We start from the raw sequence: 23,077 nt of genomic DNA on the forward strand, positions 1-23,077 counted from the left end.
TTGGGCTCCTTGCTCAGCCTGGAGTTGGCTGGAGATTATCTCCCTCATCCTCTTCCTTGCCCTCTGCTCCTCTCCCCTGAACCAGCCCACCCCCCTCTCTAAAATAAATAAAATCTCTCAAAACAAACAAAGGAGTACAGTTACTTGTCCAAAGCCACAAATGTTAGTAGCAGAAGGAGTAGAGCCCAGATTGCTGGTCCCTTGAATCTAAACTCTGCCAAGAGACACTGCCTACCTCCCAATATTTAATAAATTTGTATTGCTTCTACCACCTTTCAAAGCTCACTTAAAATATATTATGATGGGTACTAAAATGAATTTTAATGATAATAGAATTTACCTCAAAATTATTTATGCTAAACTAACATAATCTTTCATAAATCTACTGGGAAATATTCTTAGAGTCATTTATATCATTCTTTTCCTACAGTAGTTATCTTAGAAAGTGGAATGTAGATTAGTGGTCATAACTCACTGCTGGATTTTATCATTTTATCATTATAAATAATGGTCAAGGTTAAAGATAATAGTGAGATTATAAATCTACCATTAATGCATATAATGATGTCTATATGTCTATAATAACTAATAGAGTAATTACAGAAAATAGAAATGCTAGCAGAAAGAAATTTTTTGAAACTGGGCAAAATTATTCTCACTCATGAACGATGGTACTCCTTCACAAAGACACAAGACTCTAGAATCAGGCTTCTCCCTGACCAGCATACTCTCCCCTAAGCGATCTTCAGAAGATAACATAATTCTGTTCAGGAAGTACAGTGGGGGGATCATCTTTCTTGATAAGAAAGCAGAGATATCATCTAAACTCCTCTAACAGTGGGGGATGCGGGAGAATAAAATAAACTCCTCTAATACTGTAATTTCAAATTATTGTCCTGGGCATTCTCATTAGCTGACTTCTAAAACACCTCCAGAAAGGTTTTGTTACTAACTTTCCAGGTTTCTTAAGGAAAATATATAGTTACCTATAATGAATTTACCCATTTCATTTAATTTTGTTCACACTGAAAGTGAATGTCAGAAACAGCATGGAGGTAATTATACAGCTGAGAAACTGCCCCAGTGCCTATGGATTGCTTAAAATATTTCTCTGAGTCTTTCAAAGTCCCAAAAGTACTAAAGGACGACATTTCAACAGATGTTACTGTGATGTTGAAGAAACATGACAAACAGAGACCCACAGGGAGTAAAGCATGTGCTCAAAACTGGCCCTCAGTAGACAACTATGTAATGAATAGTCCCACCATACCATTCTGTCACAAAAGCCTCTCTGGGTCCTAGACCACCTACTAAAAATGTTCAGTTTTTATTTATTCCATTTAGAGAGCAGAATGCTAAGAATTTATCAAACGAAATGTGAAAATAAAACATCTTTAGGAAAGGAAAAAGATGGCGGAGGAGTAGGGGACCCCTTTTTCAGCTGGTCCCCTGAATTGAGCTGGATATCTACCAGACCATCCAGAACACCGAGGAAATCAGCCTGAGACGTAGGAAGATACATCTGGATCTCCAGAAACGAACATCTCCAGCGCTGAGTATTGAGGTATCAGGCAGGGAGCCGTGAATCCGCGCACAGATATCGGAAAATAAAAGGAAGGGGGAGGGAGCTGCAGCGCTCGAGCACCAGGAAGCAGTAGCCACCTGCACTGGGGAGCGGGCCGGACTCGAGGACCGGCACCGGCGAGAAAGCAGACTGAGACTGTGAGCCAGGGAAACGAGCATCCAACCAGACGGAAAACCAGAGCTCCGGAGCGCCCGTGAACCACAATGAAACAGGGAGCTCAGGAGCGCATGCGGGAACCCAAGGTGGCTGGTGGTGTTAGAAGCACAAAGGACAGAGACATGTAGGCCCTGGAAGTAACGGCTGGGACACCGGCTGCGGGGTGCACAACCCAGGAGGCTGCTGGGTTTTTAGCAGCACCGACAGAAACAGAGTTAAAGTGGCCAGGAGAGCATGGTGGAGAGCAGACTGCGATCTCTCTGTTCTGAGACAGAGACTAGGATACAGCCACTGCTGCTCTGACTCTCAGAAGAGTCACAGAAGACCGCCAGGGAAAGCAGCCAGAGAACAAAAGCCCGGGAAAGCAGCCAGAGAACAAAAGCCCGGAAATACCAGTTCGCATTGTGCCAACCCCATCCCCCCTCGCAGGGGACGGGGCGACTCTACCCGGGCAGGGTTGCCTCAGTATCAGCGCGGCAGGCCCCTCTGCCAGAAGGCAGGCTGAAAAATCAAGAAGTCCACATCCCTAAGGTCCCTATAAAACAAGTGCACACTGCCTGGGTCCTGGTCAATAATTTGGGCTCTGTGCATCCCCGCAACCTCTCCTCATCAGAATGACAAGGAAGAGAAATCCCCCCCAACAAAAAAAAAAGATAATGAGACTGTGGCCTCTACCACAAAACTGATGGATATGGATATAACCAAATTGTCAGAAATGGAGTTCAGAGTAACAATGGTCAAGATGATGTGTAGGCTTGAAAAAAACAGTAACGAAAATATTAATGACAATACAGAATCTCTAAGGGCAGAAATGAAAGCGAATCTGGCAGAAATTAAAAATGCTATGAATCAGGGGCACCTGGGTGGCTCAGTCGTTAAGTGTCTGCCTTCGGCTCAGGGCATGATCCCGGCGTTCTGGGATCGAGCCCCACATCAGGCTCCTCTGCTGGAAGCCTGCTTCTTCCTCTCCCACTCCCCCTGCTTGTGTTCCCTCTCTCGCTGGCCTTCTCTCTCTCTCTTTCAAGTAAATAAATAAAATCTTTAAAAAAAAAAACTGCTATGAATCAAATGCAATCTAAACTGGATGCTCTGAAGGTCAGGGTAAATGAGGCAGAAGAACGAATTAGTTAATTGGAAGATGGGATGATAGAAAAGAAGGAAAAAATGGGAACTTGGCTCAAAAAAAATCCAATCTCAAGAATGTAGATTACAGGAGATTACTGACTCAATGAAACATTCCAATGTCAGAATCATCAGCATCCCTGAGGGGGTGGAGAAAAACAGAGGTCTAAAAGAGATATTTGAACAAATTATAGCTGAGAACTTCTCTAATCTGGCAAAGTAAAAGCATTCGTGTCCAAGAGGCAGAGAGGACCCCTCCCAAGATCAATGAGACCAGACCAACACCATGTCACATAATAGTACAATTTGCAAATCTGAGATGCAAGGATACAATCTTGAAAGCGGCCAGGGAGAAAAGAGTCCTCACCTACAGAAGGAGGAAATCAGAATAAGGTCAGAGACCTGTCTACAGAGACCTGGCAGGTCAGGAAGGGTTGGCAAGGTATTTTCAAAGCTCTATCCGAGAAGAACATGCAGCCAAGTATCCTTTATCCAGCAAGGCTGTCATTCAGAATTGACGGAGAGATGAGGACCTTTCAAGACTGGCAGAAACTGAAGGAATTTGTGACCACCAAGCCAGCCCTACATGAGATATTAAGGGGGCTTCTATAAAAGTAAAAAGACCCCAAGAGTGATACAGAACAGAAATTTACAATCTAGAGAAACAAAGACTTCACAGGCAACATGACATCACTAAAATCATATCTCTCAATAATCACTCTCAATGTGAATGGCCTAAATGCTCCCATAAAATGCCACAGGGTTGCAGACTGGATAAAAAGACATGACCCATCCATTTGCTGTCCCGAAGAGACTCATGTTGAACCTAAAGATACATCCAGACTGAAAGTGAAGGGATGGAAAATCATTTTTCATGCCAATGGACCTCAAAAGAAAGCTGGCGTAGCAATTCTCATATCAGACAGATTAGATTTTAAACTAAAGACTGTACTTAGAAATACAGAAGGACACTATATTATTCCTAAAGGATGTATCCAACAGGTGGATATAACAATTATAAATATCTATGGCCCCAACAGGGGAGCAGCTAGATACACAACCCAACTCTTAACCAGAATAGAGAGACATATAGATAATAATACTTTAGTAGTAGGGGACCTCAACACTCCGCTCTCAGCAATAGATAGATCACCTAAGCAGAATTTCAGCAAAGAAACAAGAGCTTTGAATGACATACTGGACCAGAGGGACCTCACAGAAATATAAGGAACACTACACCCCAGAACAACAGAATACTCATTCTTTTCAAATGCACATGGAACTTCCTGCAGAATAGACCATATACTGGGTCACCAAACAGGTATCAACAGATACCAAAAGTCTGAGATTATTCCCTGCATATTCTCAGACCACAGTTCTTTGAAACTGGAACTCATTCATAGGAAAAATTTGGAAGAAACTTGAACACTTGGAAACTAAGAAATATCCTGCTCAAGAGTGATTTGGTAAACCAGGGAATTAAGGAGATTAAACAATTTTTGGAGACGAATGAAAATGAAAACACATTGGTCCAAGACCTATGGGACACTGCAAAGGCGGTCCTACGGGGAAAATATACAGCCATCCAAGCCTCACTCAAAAGAATAGAAAAATCTAAAATGCAGTTTTTATATTCTCACCTCAAGAAGCTGGAGCTGGGACAGAAGAACAGGCCTAACTCATGCACGAGAAGGCAGTTGATCAAGATTAGAGCAGAGATCAATGAATTAGAAACGAGGAGCACAGTAGAGCAGAACAACAGAACTTGAAGCTGGTTCTTTGAAAGAATAAATAAGATCGATAAGCCACTGGCAGGAATTATGAAAAAGAATAGAGAAAGGACCCACATTAATAAAATTATGAATGAAAGGGGAGAGATCACGACCAACACCAATGAAATAGGAAGGATCATTAGAAACGTTTATCAATAGCTTTATGCCAATAAATTAAGCAACCTGGAAGAAATGGATGCCTTCCTGGAAACCTATAAACTACCACGACTGAAACAGGAAGAAACTGATTATTTAAACAGACTGATTAATTATGAGGAGATTGAAGCAGTGATCAAAAACCTCCCCAAAAACAAGAGTCCAGGGCCTGATGGATTCCCCGGGGAATTCTACCAAACATTCAAAGAAGAAATAATATCTATTCTCCTGAAGCTGTTTCAAAAAATACAAACAGAAGGAAAACTACCAAACTCATTCCATGAAACTAATATTACCTTGATCCCCAAACCAGACAAAGAACCCATCAAAAAGGAGAATTACAGATCGATATCCCTGATGAATATGGATGCCAAAATTCTCACCAAGGTTCTAGCTAATAGAATCCAACAGTACATTAAAAGGATTATCCATCATGACCAAGCGGGATTCATCCCTGGGATGCAAGGGTGGTTCAACATTCGTAAAACGATCAGTGTGATACATCATATCAACAAGAAAGAGTCAAGAACCACATGACCCTCTCAATAGATGCAGAAAAAGCATTTGACAAAATACAGCATCCTTTCCTGATTAAAACCCTTCAGAGTGTAGGGATAGAGGGTACACTCCTCAATTTCATAAAAACCATCTATGAAAAGCCTACAGCAAATATCATTCTCAATGAGGAAAAGCTGGAAGCCTTTCCCTTAAGATCAGGAACACGACAAGGATGCCCACTCTCGCCATTATTATTCAACATAGTACTAGAAGTCCTTGCAACAGCCATCAGACAACAAAAAGGGATCAAAGGTATCCAAATCGGCAAAGAAGAAGTCAAACTGTCTCGCTTCACAGATGACATGATACTCTATATGGAAAACCCAAAAGACTCCACCCCCAAACTACTAGAAGGTATAGAGCAATTCAGTAATGTGGCGGGATACAAAATCAATGCTCAGAAATCAGTTGCATTTCTATACACGAACAATGAGACTGAAGAAAGAGAAACTAGGGAATCCATCCCATTTACAGTAGCACCAAAAATCATACGTTATCTCGGAATTGACTTAACCAGAGACGTAAAGGAACTATATTCTACAAACTACAAATCACTCTTGAAAGACATTGAAGAAGACACAAAAAGATGGAAAAACATTCAACGCTCATGGATCAGAAGAATAAACATAGTTGAAATGTCTATGCTACACAGAGCAATCTACACTTTCAATGCCATCCCGATCAAAATACCAATGACATTTTTCAAGGAGCTGGAACAAATAGCCCTTAAATCTGTGTGAAACCAGAAAAGGCACCAAATCGCCAAGGAATTGTTGAAAAGGAAAAATAAAGCTGGGGGCATCACGTTGCCGGATTTCAAGCTATACTACAAAGCTGTGGTCACAAAGACAGCATGGTACTGGCACAAAAACAGACACATAGACCAATGGAACAGAACAGAGAACCCAGAAATGGACCCTCGGCTCTTTGGGCAACTAATCTTTGACAAAGCAGGAAAAAACATCCGGTGGAAAAAAGACAGTCTCTTCAATAAATGGTGCTGGGAAAATTGGACAGCTACATGTAAAAGAATGAAACTTGACCACTCTCTCACACCATACACAAAGATAAACTCCAAATGGATGAAAGTCCTCAATGTGAGACAGGAATCCATCAAAATCCTAGAGGAGAGCATAGGCAGCAACCTCTTTGACATCGGCCACAGCAACTTTTCTCATGACACATCTCCAAAGGCAAGAGAAACAAAAGATAAAATGAACTTGTGGGACTTCATCAAGATCAAAAGCTTCTGCACAGGCAAGGAAACAGTCAAAAAAACTAAGAGGCAGCCCACAGAATGGGAGAAGATATTTGCAAATGACACTACAGATAAAAGACTGGTATCCAAGATCTATAAAGAACTTCTCAAACTCAATACCCAAGAAACAAATAATCAAATCAAAAAATGGGCAGAAGTTATGAACGGACACTTTTCCAAAGAAGACATACAAATGGCTAACAGACACATGAAAAAATGTTCAGAATCATTAGCTATCAGGGAAATTCAAATCAAAACCACACTAAGATACCACCTTATGCCAGTGAGAATGGCAAAAATTGACAAGGCAAGAAACAACAATTGTTGGAGAGGATGTGGAGAAAGGGGATCCCTCCTACATTGTTGGTGGGAATGCAAGTTGGTACAGCCACTCTGGAAAACAGTGTGGAGGTTCCTTAAAAAGTTAAAAATTGAGCTACCCTATGATCCAGCCATTGCACTACTGGGTGTTTACCCCAAAGATACAGATGTAGTGAAGAGAAAGGCCATATGCACCCCAATGTTCATAGCAGCATTGTCCACATTAGCTAAATTGTGGAAGGGGCCGAGATGCCCTTCAACAGATGACTGGATTAAGAAGATGTGGTCCCTATATACAATGGAATATTACTCAGCCATCAGAAAGAACTATTACCAACATTTGCAGCAACATGGACAGGACTGGAGGAGATTATGCTAAGTGAAATAAGTCAAGCAGAGAAAGACAATTATCATATGGTTTCACTCATTTATGGAATATAAGAAATAGCAGGAAGATCGGTAGGAGAAGGAAGGGAAGAATGAAAGGGGGGTAAACAGAAGGGGGAATGAACCATGAGAGACTATGGACTCTGGGAAACAAACTGAGGGCTTCAGAGGGGAGGGTGGTGGGGGACTGGGATAGACTGGTGATGGGTATTAAGGAGGGCACACATTGCATGGTGCATTGGGTGTTATACGCAAATAATGAATCATGCAACACTACTTCAAAAACTGAGGATATACTGTTTGATGACTAACATAACTTAATAAAAAATTATTATTAAAAAAAAACTTTAAAATGAGTTAAACAGCTTCCCCATAACTTTTTTTAGATCACAAAACTCCATAAGAAATGAGAACTGCCTGGATTTTTCTTGTACGTCCTACCTAAGAACTTTGCTCTTCACATAAAACTTGCCTTCCAACTACATGTCATTTTGATCATTAGGAAGTTTTGCTATATCTGAATTTTTTGGAGAAAATTTACAACTTAACATCTCAATACATGATAAAACCTCAAGGGCAAGTAATAATGGCAAAATGGAGGTGGAGATTATCCCCAAATTACTGCATCTCAACACCTAATCAAGCAGGAGAACTTGGAAAGAGGCCATTATATTTAATTTGGAGGCAAGAAAGCTACTGGGCTGACACAAGCACTTGAAGAGCATCCTGTCATGTTCACATCCATCTGAAACATCATCTTTCCTGGATTGGTCAAGGTCATGCTTCATATGCCTCTGTGTTTTCCCGCACATACGTGTATTATAGAAAACAGAACTGATACTTAAATTTCCCTAAGAGTAAAACCCACAAAAACAAGTTCAAAACATGAAACTGGCTAACCACAAAAGATCCCAGGGTGACTGACTAACAATTACATATGTGTACTAACAAGTACATAAGAATATACTACGTGATTTTACAAAGTGGTACATCTTTAAGTCATTGCTCAGAAAGATGAGGAAAGAGGCTCATAAACACAGGAAATTGCAAGTTAAGAACACATATTAACAATAACATTCTTTTCCCCACACCCATCACCTGGAGAGCAGTAACAAGCCTCCTGATTCATCCTTCCTCTCCCACTCTTGTCATTTATTTAGAAGAGGCTGGACCAGATGATCATTATTATTATCTAATACTCAACATCAATGAAATCAACTTTCACTCTTAACTATTTCCACCATACCTTCCAACAAATGCTCAGAGAAGTAAAAATGCCTAATAAAATTCTTCAAGACTACAATATCTATCAATCCATCCCCCACAAAATGGTCTGCAAGCCACTTTGGATATACCAGTCACTACTAGCTTTATGGTTTTGAGCAAAACCAGGGGCAGAATGGGAGACAATCAATTATTACACTCAAAAACTTTCAATTCATATAAATCTGAATTCACCAGATAAGGGAAGAAAATCCTCTTCAGTAGGTTCGTATTGCCCAAATTTCAAAACTCCTAAGCAAATGAATATTAAACATGTAACTTGCCAAGACTTGGGCTCTCCAAAGTGGAGATAATTAATGCTGTAGAGGTCCATATCCTCGGTGTGCCATGCGAATGTGGTTTTCCACATGCCAAAATAGAGATAAGGGGTATTTACACCTTCTATAGAAATACCGCACTCTTCTTCAACCACATCCAAGACTGTATTTAGGCGAGCTATGTTCCATTCGTCCACACCCTGGAACCAGGAGAGAGAGGAAAAAAAAAAATCAAACATTAATAAGCTAATAAAATAACATTTACTAATCAAACTGTCATGTGCCAAAATTATCACACTGTATATTTTAATTTACTGAGAAATGAAAAATAAAGCAATCATTATTCAGGTGATATATCAATTATAAATTATCCAAAATAACTACTGGCATAATGCAGTTATATGTGAACATTAGCATGAAAGTATAGCAAAAAACTTCCTGATTCCAAATGGAAGTGTAAGGTAAGGCTCCACCCCTCAGTTGTTGTTAACAAAAAATCACTGATTCAAAGAATATGATTTCCATCTTTGGCATACCTTTTATTCGAGGGGGGAGATAGTCTTTTGCTTTTTAGTTTATTTATTTGTACATTAATTTAGAAGTCATGTTCAATGTCAGACATCATCTCAAGATACCAATGGCAAAATATATCTTCTGTGCTCCCACTCTCATCCCTATTCATTTCAATTTTAGCATGTGATACATCATTTCCTAAAAATCCCACCTCTAATTATGGGGAAAGCTCTTAGCATTCTTCTAAACCACAGATCATTGTGCTTTTACTGTTCCTTCAACTAAATAGTAACTTCTTATGTTGATGGGAAGTTTTAAACACAGAATAACTGAAAAAAAATACTTATCCAAACGATAAAATTGCTGGGGAAATCTAGTTTTATAGCAATAATGGTGATGATAGAGAGAAAAGGGTCACTGATACTAGAGTTATGGTGATAGGAAAAGATTCTGGTTTTATTAGAACTTACCAATTATTCAATTATAACTCACAATTGCTTAAGATCTTTACAAACTGTGTATTTTTCCTGCATGCCTTTCTCATAATGAAACATAAAGATTAGAGACTGGGCCCATCTCTATGCAATCATGAGGAAACTGCAATGCCTTTAAATCCATTTCAATCTCCTCGTGGTGCTATTAAAGAAGGGTGTTCGATGTGTTCCTCTACACTGATAAGGCCTTCTCCAGTGACTGCCAATGACCACACAGACAACCACATCCAGTACTTCCCTTACACACTAAAAACTTCCTGGGCTGTTCTGTTTTCATTTTGGTCTTAGACAATTCTCTGCTAATCTTACGTCCTCAAGCTTTGGGTTAGGGAAATTATTGATGCAGCAGTTACTGAAGCTCTGCCTCAGGTAACGTAATTAAAAGTCCCAAAGGAAATAATTTAATTCCCCAATCCCCCTAAGCAGCCACTCTATCTACAACTTAGACCCCATAGTGGGAAGTTGCTATTTGGAAATTGGTCAAAGTGTCTTTTGAGAGAAGATCCTAGGTTCCAACTTATAAGACCTCATAAAAATTAAATCAAATTCTATAAAATGTTTTATCTCACTCTATTTATAGTGATGCAGTCTCTTAACTTTAGTCAGACCTCGGTCCAATCACTCTAATAATAGAGTCCTATTTGAAAGTCATTACTGAGGCAATGAATCTAAAGTAATAAATGAGCACCATATTATAGGAATCATTTTAAACTGAACAAGCTTGCAAATTTAAGAACTATTCCTCTGAAATTCCTATATTTGGAGAATTCTTCTTTATTTCTGACATTATCTTTCAGAAATCACTGAGGCTGAATCCCTTGACATCCCTTGACCTGCAGCTCCAAGGGAAAGAAGGTAGAGAAGAAAGAGTGCTGAGAGAAGACCCAGATTATAGCCCCAGCTCTGCCACTGACCAGGGCAAAAATCACTAAGACTTTCTGAGCTTCCAGTCTTTCTTCATGAAAACATGACAGCTACTACATCTTCCTAGAGCTGCTCAGAGTACTGAACAGACTAACAGACACAAAATCTTTGGAAAATAACACCTACTATTTCTTAGAACCTATGAAATAAACATCTCCACTATTCTCTAATAAATCTTACTGGAAAGCCTCCCCAGACAACGAGATAAGTGATAATAAAGTCCTGTGAAATTCACTAGTGGTTCTTTCCATTAATGGACAAGTAACATATTTGTAGTACTTTCTTCTGAGCAGAGCCACGGTTGCCATAATGCTGAAACTTAATTTCTTTTACTAAAATAAAAAGTCCTATCATTCCAACTAAAGAGGTTATATTAAGAGTAACTGGCATAACAGAGACTAAAAATAAATTTTACTGCTTCAAAATTCCTTCTCCAAATTGTGTTCTCTACTATTGAATGAACTACCTACCTGCTACCAAGGACAGGCTCTTCTCAAACACTGAAGAGTCCAGGTCGCCCTCACAGATCTAGACAAGGAGTACCCCTAGTCTATTATTTAGACAAAGTGTTATACCATGCTCTACCCCATTACGTTATACATACATACATACTATACCTATTCAAAACAATCCTGTAAAATAGGTAACACTATACCTAAATGAGCAAATGGAAAAACTAATACTCCTAGCAAGTATTAGGTGGCAAAGATAAACCTAAATCAGATTCCTAAGCCTAAACTCTATGCTTCCAGTTCTGATCATCTTAAAATAAAACCTCTCATCCTCATCTGTCAGCCTCCTCAACAAAGACCCAAGGAGCAAACCCTGGATTTAGGATGGGCAAACCCATCGAGTTCCCATATTCTTCCCACCCACAGGTACAGCCATCCTACACGAACACTGGCAAAGCTTAAAATGCAAGCCTGCTTTACTTTTGTTGAGGTGGTAACAGAACTCATTTAGTGTAAAAGCAGTCTCCAAAAAGACCTTAGCTGCAAACAAGCCCCACATGCCAGGTCAAAATTTGCCCAACTATTCAAAGCTTACAGCCATCGAGTCTTAGCAGAAAGTCTGCATACCAGCCCAAGTTCATAGACAAATGCCTATTCCCAGATTCCAACCCCTCAAATAAAGCTCTCCCACACAGCTTTCAGCAGATGCTTGAGTAATATTTGTAATTCACCTGACTTCCACTGGGCAGACATTACCTGCCAGCTCCCACTCCCTTCACTCCAATCACCCATTTGGCATTCTGGGCCTGTCCTGTTCCGTTTGTCTATTTACCCTGCATCTGTCAGGTTTTTTGAAATAATTCACAATTGGCCAATGATTTGTGCACATATGCATAATTGAGAAGTTTATGAAGGATTTTTCCTTTCAATATCTGTATCTTCCACCTATCAGGAATCAGATGGCAGTCTGAAAGAAGTCTTAAGTCTTCATTACCATAACCAGAGCCAGGCTTTGGATTTCACAGAGGGAGTAACATCAGAACAGGAACAATGCATTTATACATCTCCACAGAGAGACAGTACCAAGTTTGAGTTCCTGGCCCTTGCACTCTGGGCCTGCATCCCTGAAACAGGCCATAGGTAGGACAATAAGCATCCTCTCCTTGGGACTGTGCACATCTGTGACTCCCCCTACAGTGACTGCACTCAGTCACTGGAAGACTGAAGGATGACACAGCAATAACATGCCATGGGAGAAACCTCACCAACAATGAGCCATTCCCACTTAACACAGAGAAATAATGCAAAACTCATAGTAAACCAATTTTTCCCAAAATATTTCCAGTGGGACATTAATCCTACCAGAGGCTATGGTCAAACTTTGGCTTCTTTTTCTCCTCCTCTTAGAGAGAGTCACAGCGCTGAGAGGTACTCCAAAGGATGTGAGAGGTCCTAGTATAAGAAAGTCTGCTTAACTCTGTTTAACTCCAAATTCCCCAAATATTGCTTAACCATGGAATTTTGTTTATATAATACATTAAAATTCCATAAAATCATGCTGTGTGGGACAGCACATTCAGGGAAGGATCATAGTAAACTGCTCCTTAAATGCCTCAGCCCAAATAACTCAGTAGTAAAAGAGAAAATAATCTGAGCCACAGCTGTGATGGCATTTCAAAACCCAGGGTATATGAGGGTGTGGCTGGACTATGGTAACATCTATTGTCATAATATACATATGTAATTCGATTGTGCCACCTAAAAACACATAGAGATAGTGTAAATTTAATGCATTTAAAACCTTCCCCAAAAGGTATTTCTAAATGAAGATATACGAAGAGGTTAAAACTAGGAAGAAAACACAGAAGACATGATCAAACTTTTTAAAACTACCAAAATATACTGATGACCAGAGAATGGGCTTAAAAAAAAAAAAAAGTATGTAAAAATTAAGGCATGCGGTACCTGGGTGGCTCAGTCAGTTAAGCATCTGCCTTCAGCTCAGATCATTTCTCAGGGTCCTCGGATCAAACCCCACATCCGGCTCCCTGCTGAACAAGAAGTCTGCTTCTCCCTCTCACCTTTGCCTGCACCTGCCTCCCCCTTTGTGGTCTCTATTTCTCTCTCTCGAATAAATAAAATCTATTATTTTTATTTATTTTTGAGAGACAGAGAGGGAGCACAAATGGAAGGAGGGTAGGGAGAAGCAGACTTCCTGCTGAGCAGGGAGCCCCATGTGGGACTTAATCCCAGGACCCTGGGATCATGACCTGAGCCAAAGGCAGACACTTAACTGACTGAGCTACCCAGGCGCCCCTCAAATAAATAAATCTTTGGGAAAAAAAAATGAAAGTACATCAATCAAAGCCTACATAAAGGTTTTTCTAAGACAAAAGACAAATTAGCAAACTTATGAAAATCAAGGTTAATACATACACTCTTTCTGTCCTCACCCAGCAAATAACAAAATGAAATGAAGAACTTCTATCTCAAAGAATGACACAATCTCAGAAAAGCAACATGCTGTACAGGAGTCAAAAGCTCTCTGATGAAATATTGGCTCCAGTACTTACGAGGGTTACAGGATCTGATAGCTTCTCAATGGTCATTTGTGGCAGAGCAGTGACCAGAGTTCAAATCTGCCAACTAGGCCATGACAAGACTGTGACCACCTTGAAACAGCCATAGTAAAGGCCCAGTCTCTAACTGGAACTACTTTCAAAAATTATATCCTTGCCAGCAGAAGTAGGGTCCTAAGTCTTCCCAAGAATACATAAATCCAGACCTGCTTACCTCATAGGACAACTGTAAAGGTAAGATTACAAAATACATATGAAAATATTTTTTTAAATTTCCATTCTAACTCAATTTTTCTTTCAAAAACATGGGAAGGGGTTTTAGGACCACAGCTTGAGTGGTATTCCCTGGGGTTCAGGGCCCCCCTCACCTCAAAGAGAACTGTCAGCAGCATGTTCCAAAGTGCACAGCAGGAAGTGAAGAGCTGGGCGACAAAGCAGGAGCTACAAATTCAGGTGCCCAAAGAGCCCAGCACGTAACATCAGTGAGTGAAGCCGCCAGGTGTAAGTCAAAGAGGGGGGGAGACCATTTGGAGACCCTACTCCCCTCCCAAACAGGGAGACCCTACCCATTTGGAGACATTTACTATCCTGTCTAACAAGGACAGATGTTACTCAGGTCCTGTCTATTGCTGTCACTAGAAATGCTGCCAGATCTTCTGATCTTTTAAGAGAAGCCCCAAATCCAAATTTTATGTGGTATTAACCAACTTTTAAAACCATGTGGGTCAAACAAAATACATCTGTGGCCACTTCTGCAAAAAGGTAGCAGGCATTAAAGAGTTCACATTTATTGTAATAATTTAAAAGTGATGAAGGAGGAAGGAGTTTTGGAGATAGGCCATAAATACAAAGTTAGTGACTGAGCTTGGGGCAGAGACACTGCTCAGATTTTTAAAACTAATCATACATTTCCCCAACACTAAATAACAATGTCAGGTATTCTATAAACGTGTCCAGTAACCAGAGTGAAATTGTGCAAGTGTCATGACAGGAATCTACTCTCCATATACACGTTGTCCTCCCATTCCATCACTGTGTAGAAATCCAATATGCAAATGAACAGAAAGACACAAAGTAAAATGGTAAAATGCAAAGCCTGAGTGATTATGAAAACTGAATAACCAAGCACAGATCAGTGGAACGTAGCACACAGGTTTAGGCAAAACAGTCCTGAACAAAGCTATGTAACTTCTTCAGACAAGCCTCTGCAAAACAATAGCCAGAATTAAGAATGAAAAGAGGGCAGAAGAAAGCTGTGCAAGAATTTAGCCACACCATGCACACCTGCCAAATGACAGGCATTGACAATATGCACACCTGCCAAGTGACAATTCAGTGAGCTGTAATGCACCAAGGTCAACCTGACTATACATTCTGCTTTGTCCACAAAGTAGAAGAGTTAAAATCACTTGCCTGTAAATATGAGAAACTGCTACAGTATCAACAACAATCATGTAAAAAAAGCCCTGCATGACCACTGAAACACTTCCAACTGAAGACTCAAACCAGTCAAGAACTTCTTCACTCTATTTTACATATTTCAGGGACTGCTTTCTCATTTGCTTTACACAAAAGCTGGGTGGCCATAGAACAATAACTGATAAACTGACACACTCACTATTACTAATTATATTTTTATGGCACCCTTCATACAGTAGAAGAATCCATATGGCTCTTCTTTTCCAAAATTAGTTAATCTCTCACTTAGGGCTTTCCACATCTTCATTGTCATCATTCTGCTATATTCTATCCTCAACATTATCAACATCCAACCACGTTTCTCTCCCCACCCCATCTCCTGCCATCATCCTCAGCACCTTCAATGTTACACCCTTAGGGCTACTTTTCAAACAATGTTATGAGCCCCCAATCTCTCTCCTGAGTTTCAGTGGCACATGCCCAGCTCTAAAGTGGACTCACAATGACCAACAGAAAATTCTGAAATGTTAAGAATTTTAAGGGGAAAACACCATTTCATTGAAAATCCACTTATTAAAAAAAGAAGATCCACCTCCTAGATGCTGTAAGACTCAGAAAATACTGAAAGAAATTATTAAAGACTCTAAAAGCTTTCCAGTCTGCTCCTGATTCAAATGAGGTTATAAAAAAAAAAAAAAACAGATAAGCCAAATTAGAGTATTTCTTCTAACACAGAAATGTCGTCACTAAGTTATGTTGTGCTCTTGGTCTTTACAAGAGCTAACACAGCTAGCACCTATTTAAATTACCTTTCTCAAAGCCTATCAACTGCAGAATTGGGGACAACTCATACCTAATAACAAGATTTGCATCCCCCATCAGATTATTAAGAAGAAACAAAGTGATGTACGCAAAAAAATCTTTAAAAATTAGTAAACAGGGGGCACCTGGGTGGCACAGCAGTTAAGCGTCTGCCTTCGGCTCAGGGCGTGATCCCGGCGTTATGGGATCGAGCCCCACATGAGGCTCCTCCGCTATGAGCCTGCTTCTTCCTCTCCCACTCCCCCTGCTTGTGTTCCCTCTCTCGCTGGCTATCTCTCTCTGTGTCAAATAAATAAATAAATCTTTAAAAAAAAATTAGTAAACAAGCTTTAAAAAAAGAAAAACAACATTTTCTTTATATCTGATATCTACCAAAAAAACTAGTGCAGTTATTCAACAATTATTTTATTAATGCAGAGACCTAACATGCACTGAGATAATTCCCATGCTAGCAAAACACCCTCATTTTACGGATGGAGATAAGATGGTCAGTAATTTAACAGGCCTCCTTGTTTGAGACTTAGACCAGCCAGTCTCCTCAGCAGCAAATATATTGTCTGTCTAGCAAATCATAATTCTTTGTAATCAATCCCTTCAGAAATACTGGAGTTGGTTCCATTTTTATAATTCAGTATTATGATATGGTGTTTCTCATTAGCACGTAATGTGCACTATGCAGTATTTTTAAACTTTTTAGGTATCTCTACTTAAACTAATTAAATAAAATACTAATGTTTAAGTATTTTTTAAAAGATTATGCTTTGCCTCATTTGGCTTTTACCATCCCCCCCCCTTTTTTTTTTACTGTGGGCTTTGAAAGCAAATTTACTGCCTTTGAAAAAAAAAAAAAGACCCATTTTAAGTATATAAATTGATGAGTTTTGACAAATATAATCACCACCACAACCCAAGCATGGAACATGTCCATGACCCCAGAGTTTCCCTGTGCCCCCTTTGCAGTCAATCCCTCCCCCCACCACCCCTGGCCCCAGGCACTATAGATCAGTTTTTTTCTTTTCTGGTATTTCATATAAATGGGATCATATAGGATGCCCTCCTATGTGACTACCTAATATCTTACTGAACATAATATTTTGAGTGTTGTGTGTGTATCTAGAGTTAATTCCTTTTTATTCCTGGCTAGTACACCACTGTATGGATAGTTCAAATTTGTCTATTCGTTCTCCTGTTGATGGACATTTGGGTTGTTTACAGTTTGGGGCTATTATGAGTAACCCTGTTATGAATGTTCACATACAAGATTTTATGGTCGTATGCTGTTGTTTATTTGGGATGAATATCTAAGAGTGCTTTTCCAGGGTTATATGATAAGTGTATACTTAACTTTATAGAAAACTGACTAATGGTTTCACATGACTACCCGCAAAATACGAGAGTTCTGGTTGCTCCGTATTATTTTTTTTTGTCTTGGATCCTCATTTTATTTTGTTTTATTTTATTTTTTTATTTTAATGTTTTTTATTATATTATGTTAGTCACCATACAGTACATCCCTGGTTTCTGATGTAAAGTTCAATGATTCATTAGTTGCGTATCACACCCAGTGCACCATGCAATACGTGCCCTCCTTACTACCCATCACCGGTCTATCCCATTCCCCCACCCCCCTCCCCTCTGAAGGCCTCATACCATCCCTTTTAATGACCCTGTCACAGCCCAGTCGACCCAACACCTAACAAAAGACCATACACCAATCTCCACTAATTCACTGGGAACTTAGAGCTAGGCTAATGTAAACTACTGCCACTAATTCATATGGCTTTAACAAGTCCTTGAAGTCTCAAAGGTAATGCACACAGAGAAAGAAAAATAAAACTTGGTTAGTGCTTTAAAGACTTCAAAATTCAATCCATTTTACACAATAATGTGTGAAATTTGTACCTTTCCATAACTAAAATGAAAGTTCTGATCCACATTTTAAAATAGACTGAGGATTTCCTATAGATCTTTACACAATAAGAATAAAATTAGACCCATGTGAAATTCATTTTGTTTAAAGTTCATTACAACATGTGACATGATAGCCCTTTTTCTTTCTTTCCATAAAAGTCTCACATTCTCTGAACTTTTGAGTTTTAAAACAGACCTCCTTTCCTCAAAAAGTTAAAAACAAAACTACCCTATGATCCAGCAATTGCACTTCTAGGTATTTGCCCAAAGAATACAAAAATACTAATTCAAAAGGATACATGCATCCCAACGTTTAGAGCATCATTATCTATGATAGTCAAATTACAGAAACAGCCCAAGTGTCCATCAGATGGTGAATGGATGAAGAAGATGTGGTACATGGATATAGATAGATAGATGATAGATAGATAGATAGATAGATAGATAGATAGATAGATAGATGATAGAATGAATATTACTCAGCCATAAAAAAGAATGAAATCTTGTCATTTGCAACGACATGAATGGGACTAAAGAGTATTATCCTAAGTGAAATAAGTCAGTCAGACAAATACCATATGATTCGCTCATACGTGGATTTAAAAAATAAAACAAATGAGCAATGGGAGAAAAAAAAGAGCGAGACAAACCAAAAAACAGGCTCTTAACTACAGAGAACAAACTGATGGTTACCAGAGGGGAGGTGGGTGTGGGGATGGGTTAAATAGGTGATGTGGATTAAGGAGTACATTTATCATGATGAGCACTGGGTGATGTATGGAAGTGTTGAATCACTACGTCGTACACCTGAAACTAATATTACACTGTATGTTAACTAACTGGAATTTAAATAAATTTTTTAATTTTTTAATAAAATAAATAAAAATAAAACAGACCTCTTTTCCCTTTACATTTTTATACACCAAAATACTTACAATTTTATAGCAGTGCCTTTTCTTTCTAAAAGTCTAGACAATAACCAATGTAGAAAAAGTGTTGAAAGAACAAAAAAATTCTTCAACAAAAGTACCATAAAAAAAACACAAGACTATTCACCATAAAAAGGTAATTATGAGTATGAAAAGAAAAAGGGGAGAGAAGAAAAAGGTAGAAATGCCTGGTCAAATAAAAGACTGCAGAGAGCCTGGGACTCCTGCATTGAGTTTGGACTATTACGGGTTTCAGGTTAGGTTAATGTGCCCCTAGATCCACGCAGAAGCAATCCCAACCCTCCTGGGAGAAAAGCATCCTCCATTTAAACCTATAAATTTTGGGGGCGCCTGGGTGGCACAGCGGTTAGGCGCCAGCCTTCAGCTCAGGGCGTGATCCCGGCGTTATGGGATCGAGCCCCACCTCAGGCTCTTCCGCTGTGAGCCTGCTTCTTCCTCTCCCACTCCCCCTGCTTGTGTTCCCTCTCTCGCTGGCTGTCTCTATCTCTGTCAAATAAATAAATAAAATCTTAAAAAAAAAAAATAAACCTATAAATTTTTCACAAATTAAGATCAAGTCAAAGCATAAAACCAAAGATCACCATACACACAGGAAGGCAAGGCAACATTGGACAAAGTAAGCAAAACCTGCTGACAAAGCATTTAGAACCATCTCCAGCAAGAGCTGTTGACATTAGAATTACCAAAGAGACTCTAAAGAACATGAAATATTTAAAGAAATAAAATATGGAATCACAAAGACAAGCTCGTAACATAAACTATTTGGAATGACTATCAGATCTGGAGGAAGGGGTGGACTGCCAGAAAGGAAATACATCATTATTAAACTAAAAATGCAATAAAAGATTTAAACAAGAGAGGTAGTTAACGAGAAGATAAAATTTAAGGTCTTACCACACAGTGCAGTACAGAAGGATGACGACACAGAAAATCTGAAAGTGAAGTAATACTTAGAACAATAAGTATATCTAGGGTTATCACAGTCTCAGGAGAGAAAAAAATTCAAAATAAATAGCCATCCAAGCCTCACCCAAAAGATCAGAACAATCTAAAATGTAGTTTTTATATTCTCACCTCAAGAAGCTGGAGCTGGAACAGAAGAACAGGCCTAACCCATGCACGAGAAGGCAGGTGATCAAGATTAGAGTAGAGATCAATGAATTAGAAACCAGGAGCACAGTAGAGCAGATCAACAGAACTAGAAGCTGGTTCTTTGAAAGAATAAATAAGATCGATAAGCCACTGCCCAGACTTATTCAAAAGAATAGAGAAAGGACCGATATTAATAAAATTATGAATGAAAGGGGAGAGGTCACGACCAACACCAATGAAATAGGAAGGATCATTAGAAACTTTTACCAACAGCTTTATGCCAATAAATTGAGCAACATGGAAGAAATGGATGCCTTCCTGGAAACCTATAAACTACCAAGATTGAAACAGGAAGAAAGTGATTTTTTAAGCAGACCGATTAATTATGAAGAGAATGAAGCAGTGATCAAAAACCTCCCCAAAAACAAGAGTCCAGGGCCTGATGGATTCCTCGGGGAATTCTACCAAACATTCAAAGATGAAATAACACCTATTCTCCTGAAGCTGTTTCAAAAAATAGAAAAAGAAGGAAAACTACCAAATTCATTTTATGAGACCAATATTACCTTGATCCCCAAACCAGGCAAAGACCCCATCAAAAAGGAGAATTACAGACTGATTTCCCTGATGAATATGGATGCCAAAATTCTCAACAAGATCCTAGCTAATAGGATCCAACAGTACATTAAAAGGATTATCCATCATGACCAAGCGGGATTCATCCCTGGGATGCAAGGGTGGTTCAACATTCACAAATCAATTGGGGGCTGAAAGAAAAATTCAAAAATCATATGATTCTCTCAATAGATGCAGAAAAAGCATTTGACAAAATACAGCATCCTTTCCTGATTAAAACACTTCAGAGTGTAGGGATAGAGGGTACACTCCTCAATTTCATAAAAACCATCTATGAAAAGCCTACAGCAAATATCATTCTCAATGGGGAAAAGCTGAAAGCCCTTCCCTTAAGATCAGGAACACGACAAGGATGCCCACTCTCACCATTATTATTCAACATAGTACTAGAAGTCCTTGCAACAGCAATCAGACAACAAAAAGGGATCAAAGGTATCCAAATCGGCAAAGAAGAAGTCAAACTGTCTCTCTTTGCAGATGACATGATACTCTATATGGAAAACCCAAAAGACTCCACCCCCAACTACTAGAAGGTATAGAGCAATTCAGTAATGTGGCGGGATACAAAATCAATGCTCAGAAATCAGTTGCATTTCTATACACGAACAATGAGACTGAAGAAAGAGAAATTAGGGAATCCATCCCATTTACAATAGCACCAAAAATCATACGTTATCTCGGAATTGACTTAACCAGAGACATAAAGGATCTATATTCTAGAAACTACAGATCATTCTTGAAAGACATTGAAGAAGACACAAAAAGATGGAAAAATATTCAATGCTGATGGATCGGAAGAATAAACATAGTTGAAATGTCTATGCTACCCAGAGCAATCTGCACTTTCAATGCCATCCCGATCAAAATACCAATGACATTTTTCAAAGAACTTAAATTTGTGTGGAACCAGAAAAGGCCATGAATCGCCAAGGAACTGTTGAAAAGGAAAAACAAAGCTGGGGGCATCACAATGCCAGATTTCAAGTTGTACTACAAAGCTGTGATCACAAAGACAGCATGGTACTCGCACAAAAACAGACACATAGACCAATGGAACAGAACAGAGAACCCAGAAATGGACCCTTAGCTCTTTGGGCAACTAATCTTTGACAAAGCAGGAAAAAACACCCAGTGGAAAAAAGACAGTCTCTTCAATAAATGGTGCTGGGAAAATTGGACAGCTACATGTAAAAGAATGAAACTTGACCACTCTCTCACACCATACACAAAGATAAACTCCAAATGGATGAAAGACCTCAATGTGAGACAGGAATCCATCAAAATCCCAGAGGAGAACATAGGCAGCAACCTCTCTGACATCGGCCACAGCAACTTTTTTCATGACACATCTCCAAAGGCAAGAGAAACAAAAGATAAAATGAACTTGTGGGACTTCATCAAGATAAAAAGCTTCTGCACAGCCAAGGAAACAGTCAAAAAACTAAGAGGCAGCCCACAGAATGGAAGAAGATATTTGCAAATGACACTACAGATAAAGGACTGGCATCCAAGATCTACAAAGAACTTCTCAAACACAAGAAACAAATAAACAAATCAAAAAATGGGCCAAAGATATGAACACTTTTCCAATGAAGACATACAAATGGCTAACAGACACATGAAAAAATGTTCAAAATCATTAGCCATCAGGGAAATTCAAATCAAAACCACCTTGAGATACCGCCAGTTAGAATGGCAAAAATTGACAAGGCAAGAAACAACAAATGTTGGAGACGATGTGGAGAAAGGGGATCCCTCCTACATTGTTGGTGGGAATGCAAGTTGGTACAGCCACTCTGGAAAACAGTGTGGAGGTCCCTTAAAAAGTTAAAAACTGAACTACCCTATGATCCAACAATTGCACTACTGGGTATTTACCCCAAAGATACAGATGTAGTGATGAGAAGGGCCATATGCTCCCCAATGTTCATAGCAGCATTGTCCACATTAGCTAAATTGTGGAAGGGGCCGAGATGCCCTTCAACAGATGACTGGATTAAGAAGACGTGGTCCAGGGGTGCCTGGGTGGCACAGTGGTTAAGCGTCTGCCTTCGGCTCAGGGCGTGATCCCGGCGTTATGGGATCGAGCCCCACATCAGGCTCTTCTGCTATGAGCCTGCTTCTTCCTCTCCCACTCCCCCTGCTTGTGTTCCCTCTTCGCTGGCTGTCTCTATCTCTGTCGAATAAATAAATAAAATCTTAAAAAAAAAAAAAAAAAAGAAGACGTGGTCCATATATACAATGGAATATTACTCAGCTATCAGAAAGAACGATTTCTCAACATTTGCTGCAACATGGACGGGACTGGAGGAGATAATGCTAAGCGAAATAAGTCAAGCAGAGAAAAACAACTATCATATGGTTTCACTCATTTATGGAACATAAGAAGTAGGAAGATCAGTAGAAGAAAGGGAAGAAGAAAGGGGGGG

General features: G+C 39.4%; 1 protein-coding gene across 4 annotated transcripts in view; it reads right to left on the reverse strand.

Annotated features, from left to right (window-relative positions):
• The window catches only part of KDM4C (lysine demethylase 4C), a 436,152-nt gene that overhangs the window by 334,468 nt on the left and 78,607 nt on the right, over positions 1–23,077 (reverse strand). For all 4 annotated transcript variants that reach the window (XM_045780262.2, XM_087869653.1, XM_087869652.1 and 1 more), the window contains one exon: positions 8,863–9,056. In XM_045780262.2, coding sequence (XP_045636218.1) covers positions 8,863–9,056 — 194 coding nt within the window. The remainder of the gene's footprint in view (positions 1–8,862; positions 9,057–23,077) is intronic.

This window comes from Ursus americanus, chromosome 18 (genome assembly GCF_024610735.1).
Source record: "Ursus americanus isolate L20-20 chromosome 18, mUrsAme1.1.p, whole genome shotgun sequence".
Taxonomy (NCBI): Eukaryota; Metazoa; Chordata; class Mammalia; order Carnivora; family Ursidae; genus Ursus; species Ursus americanus.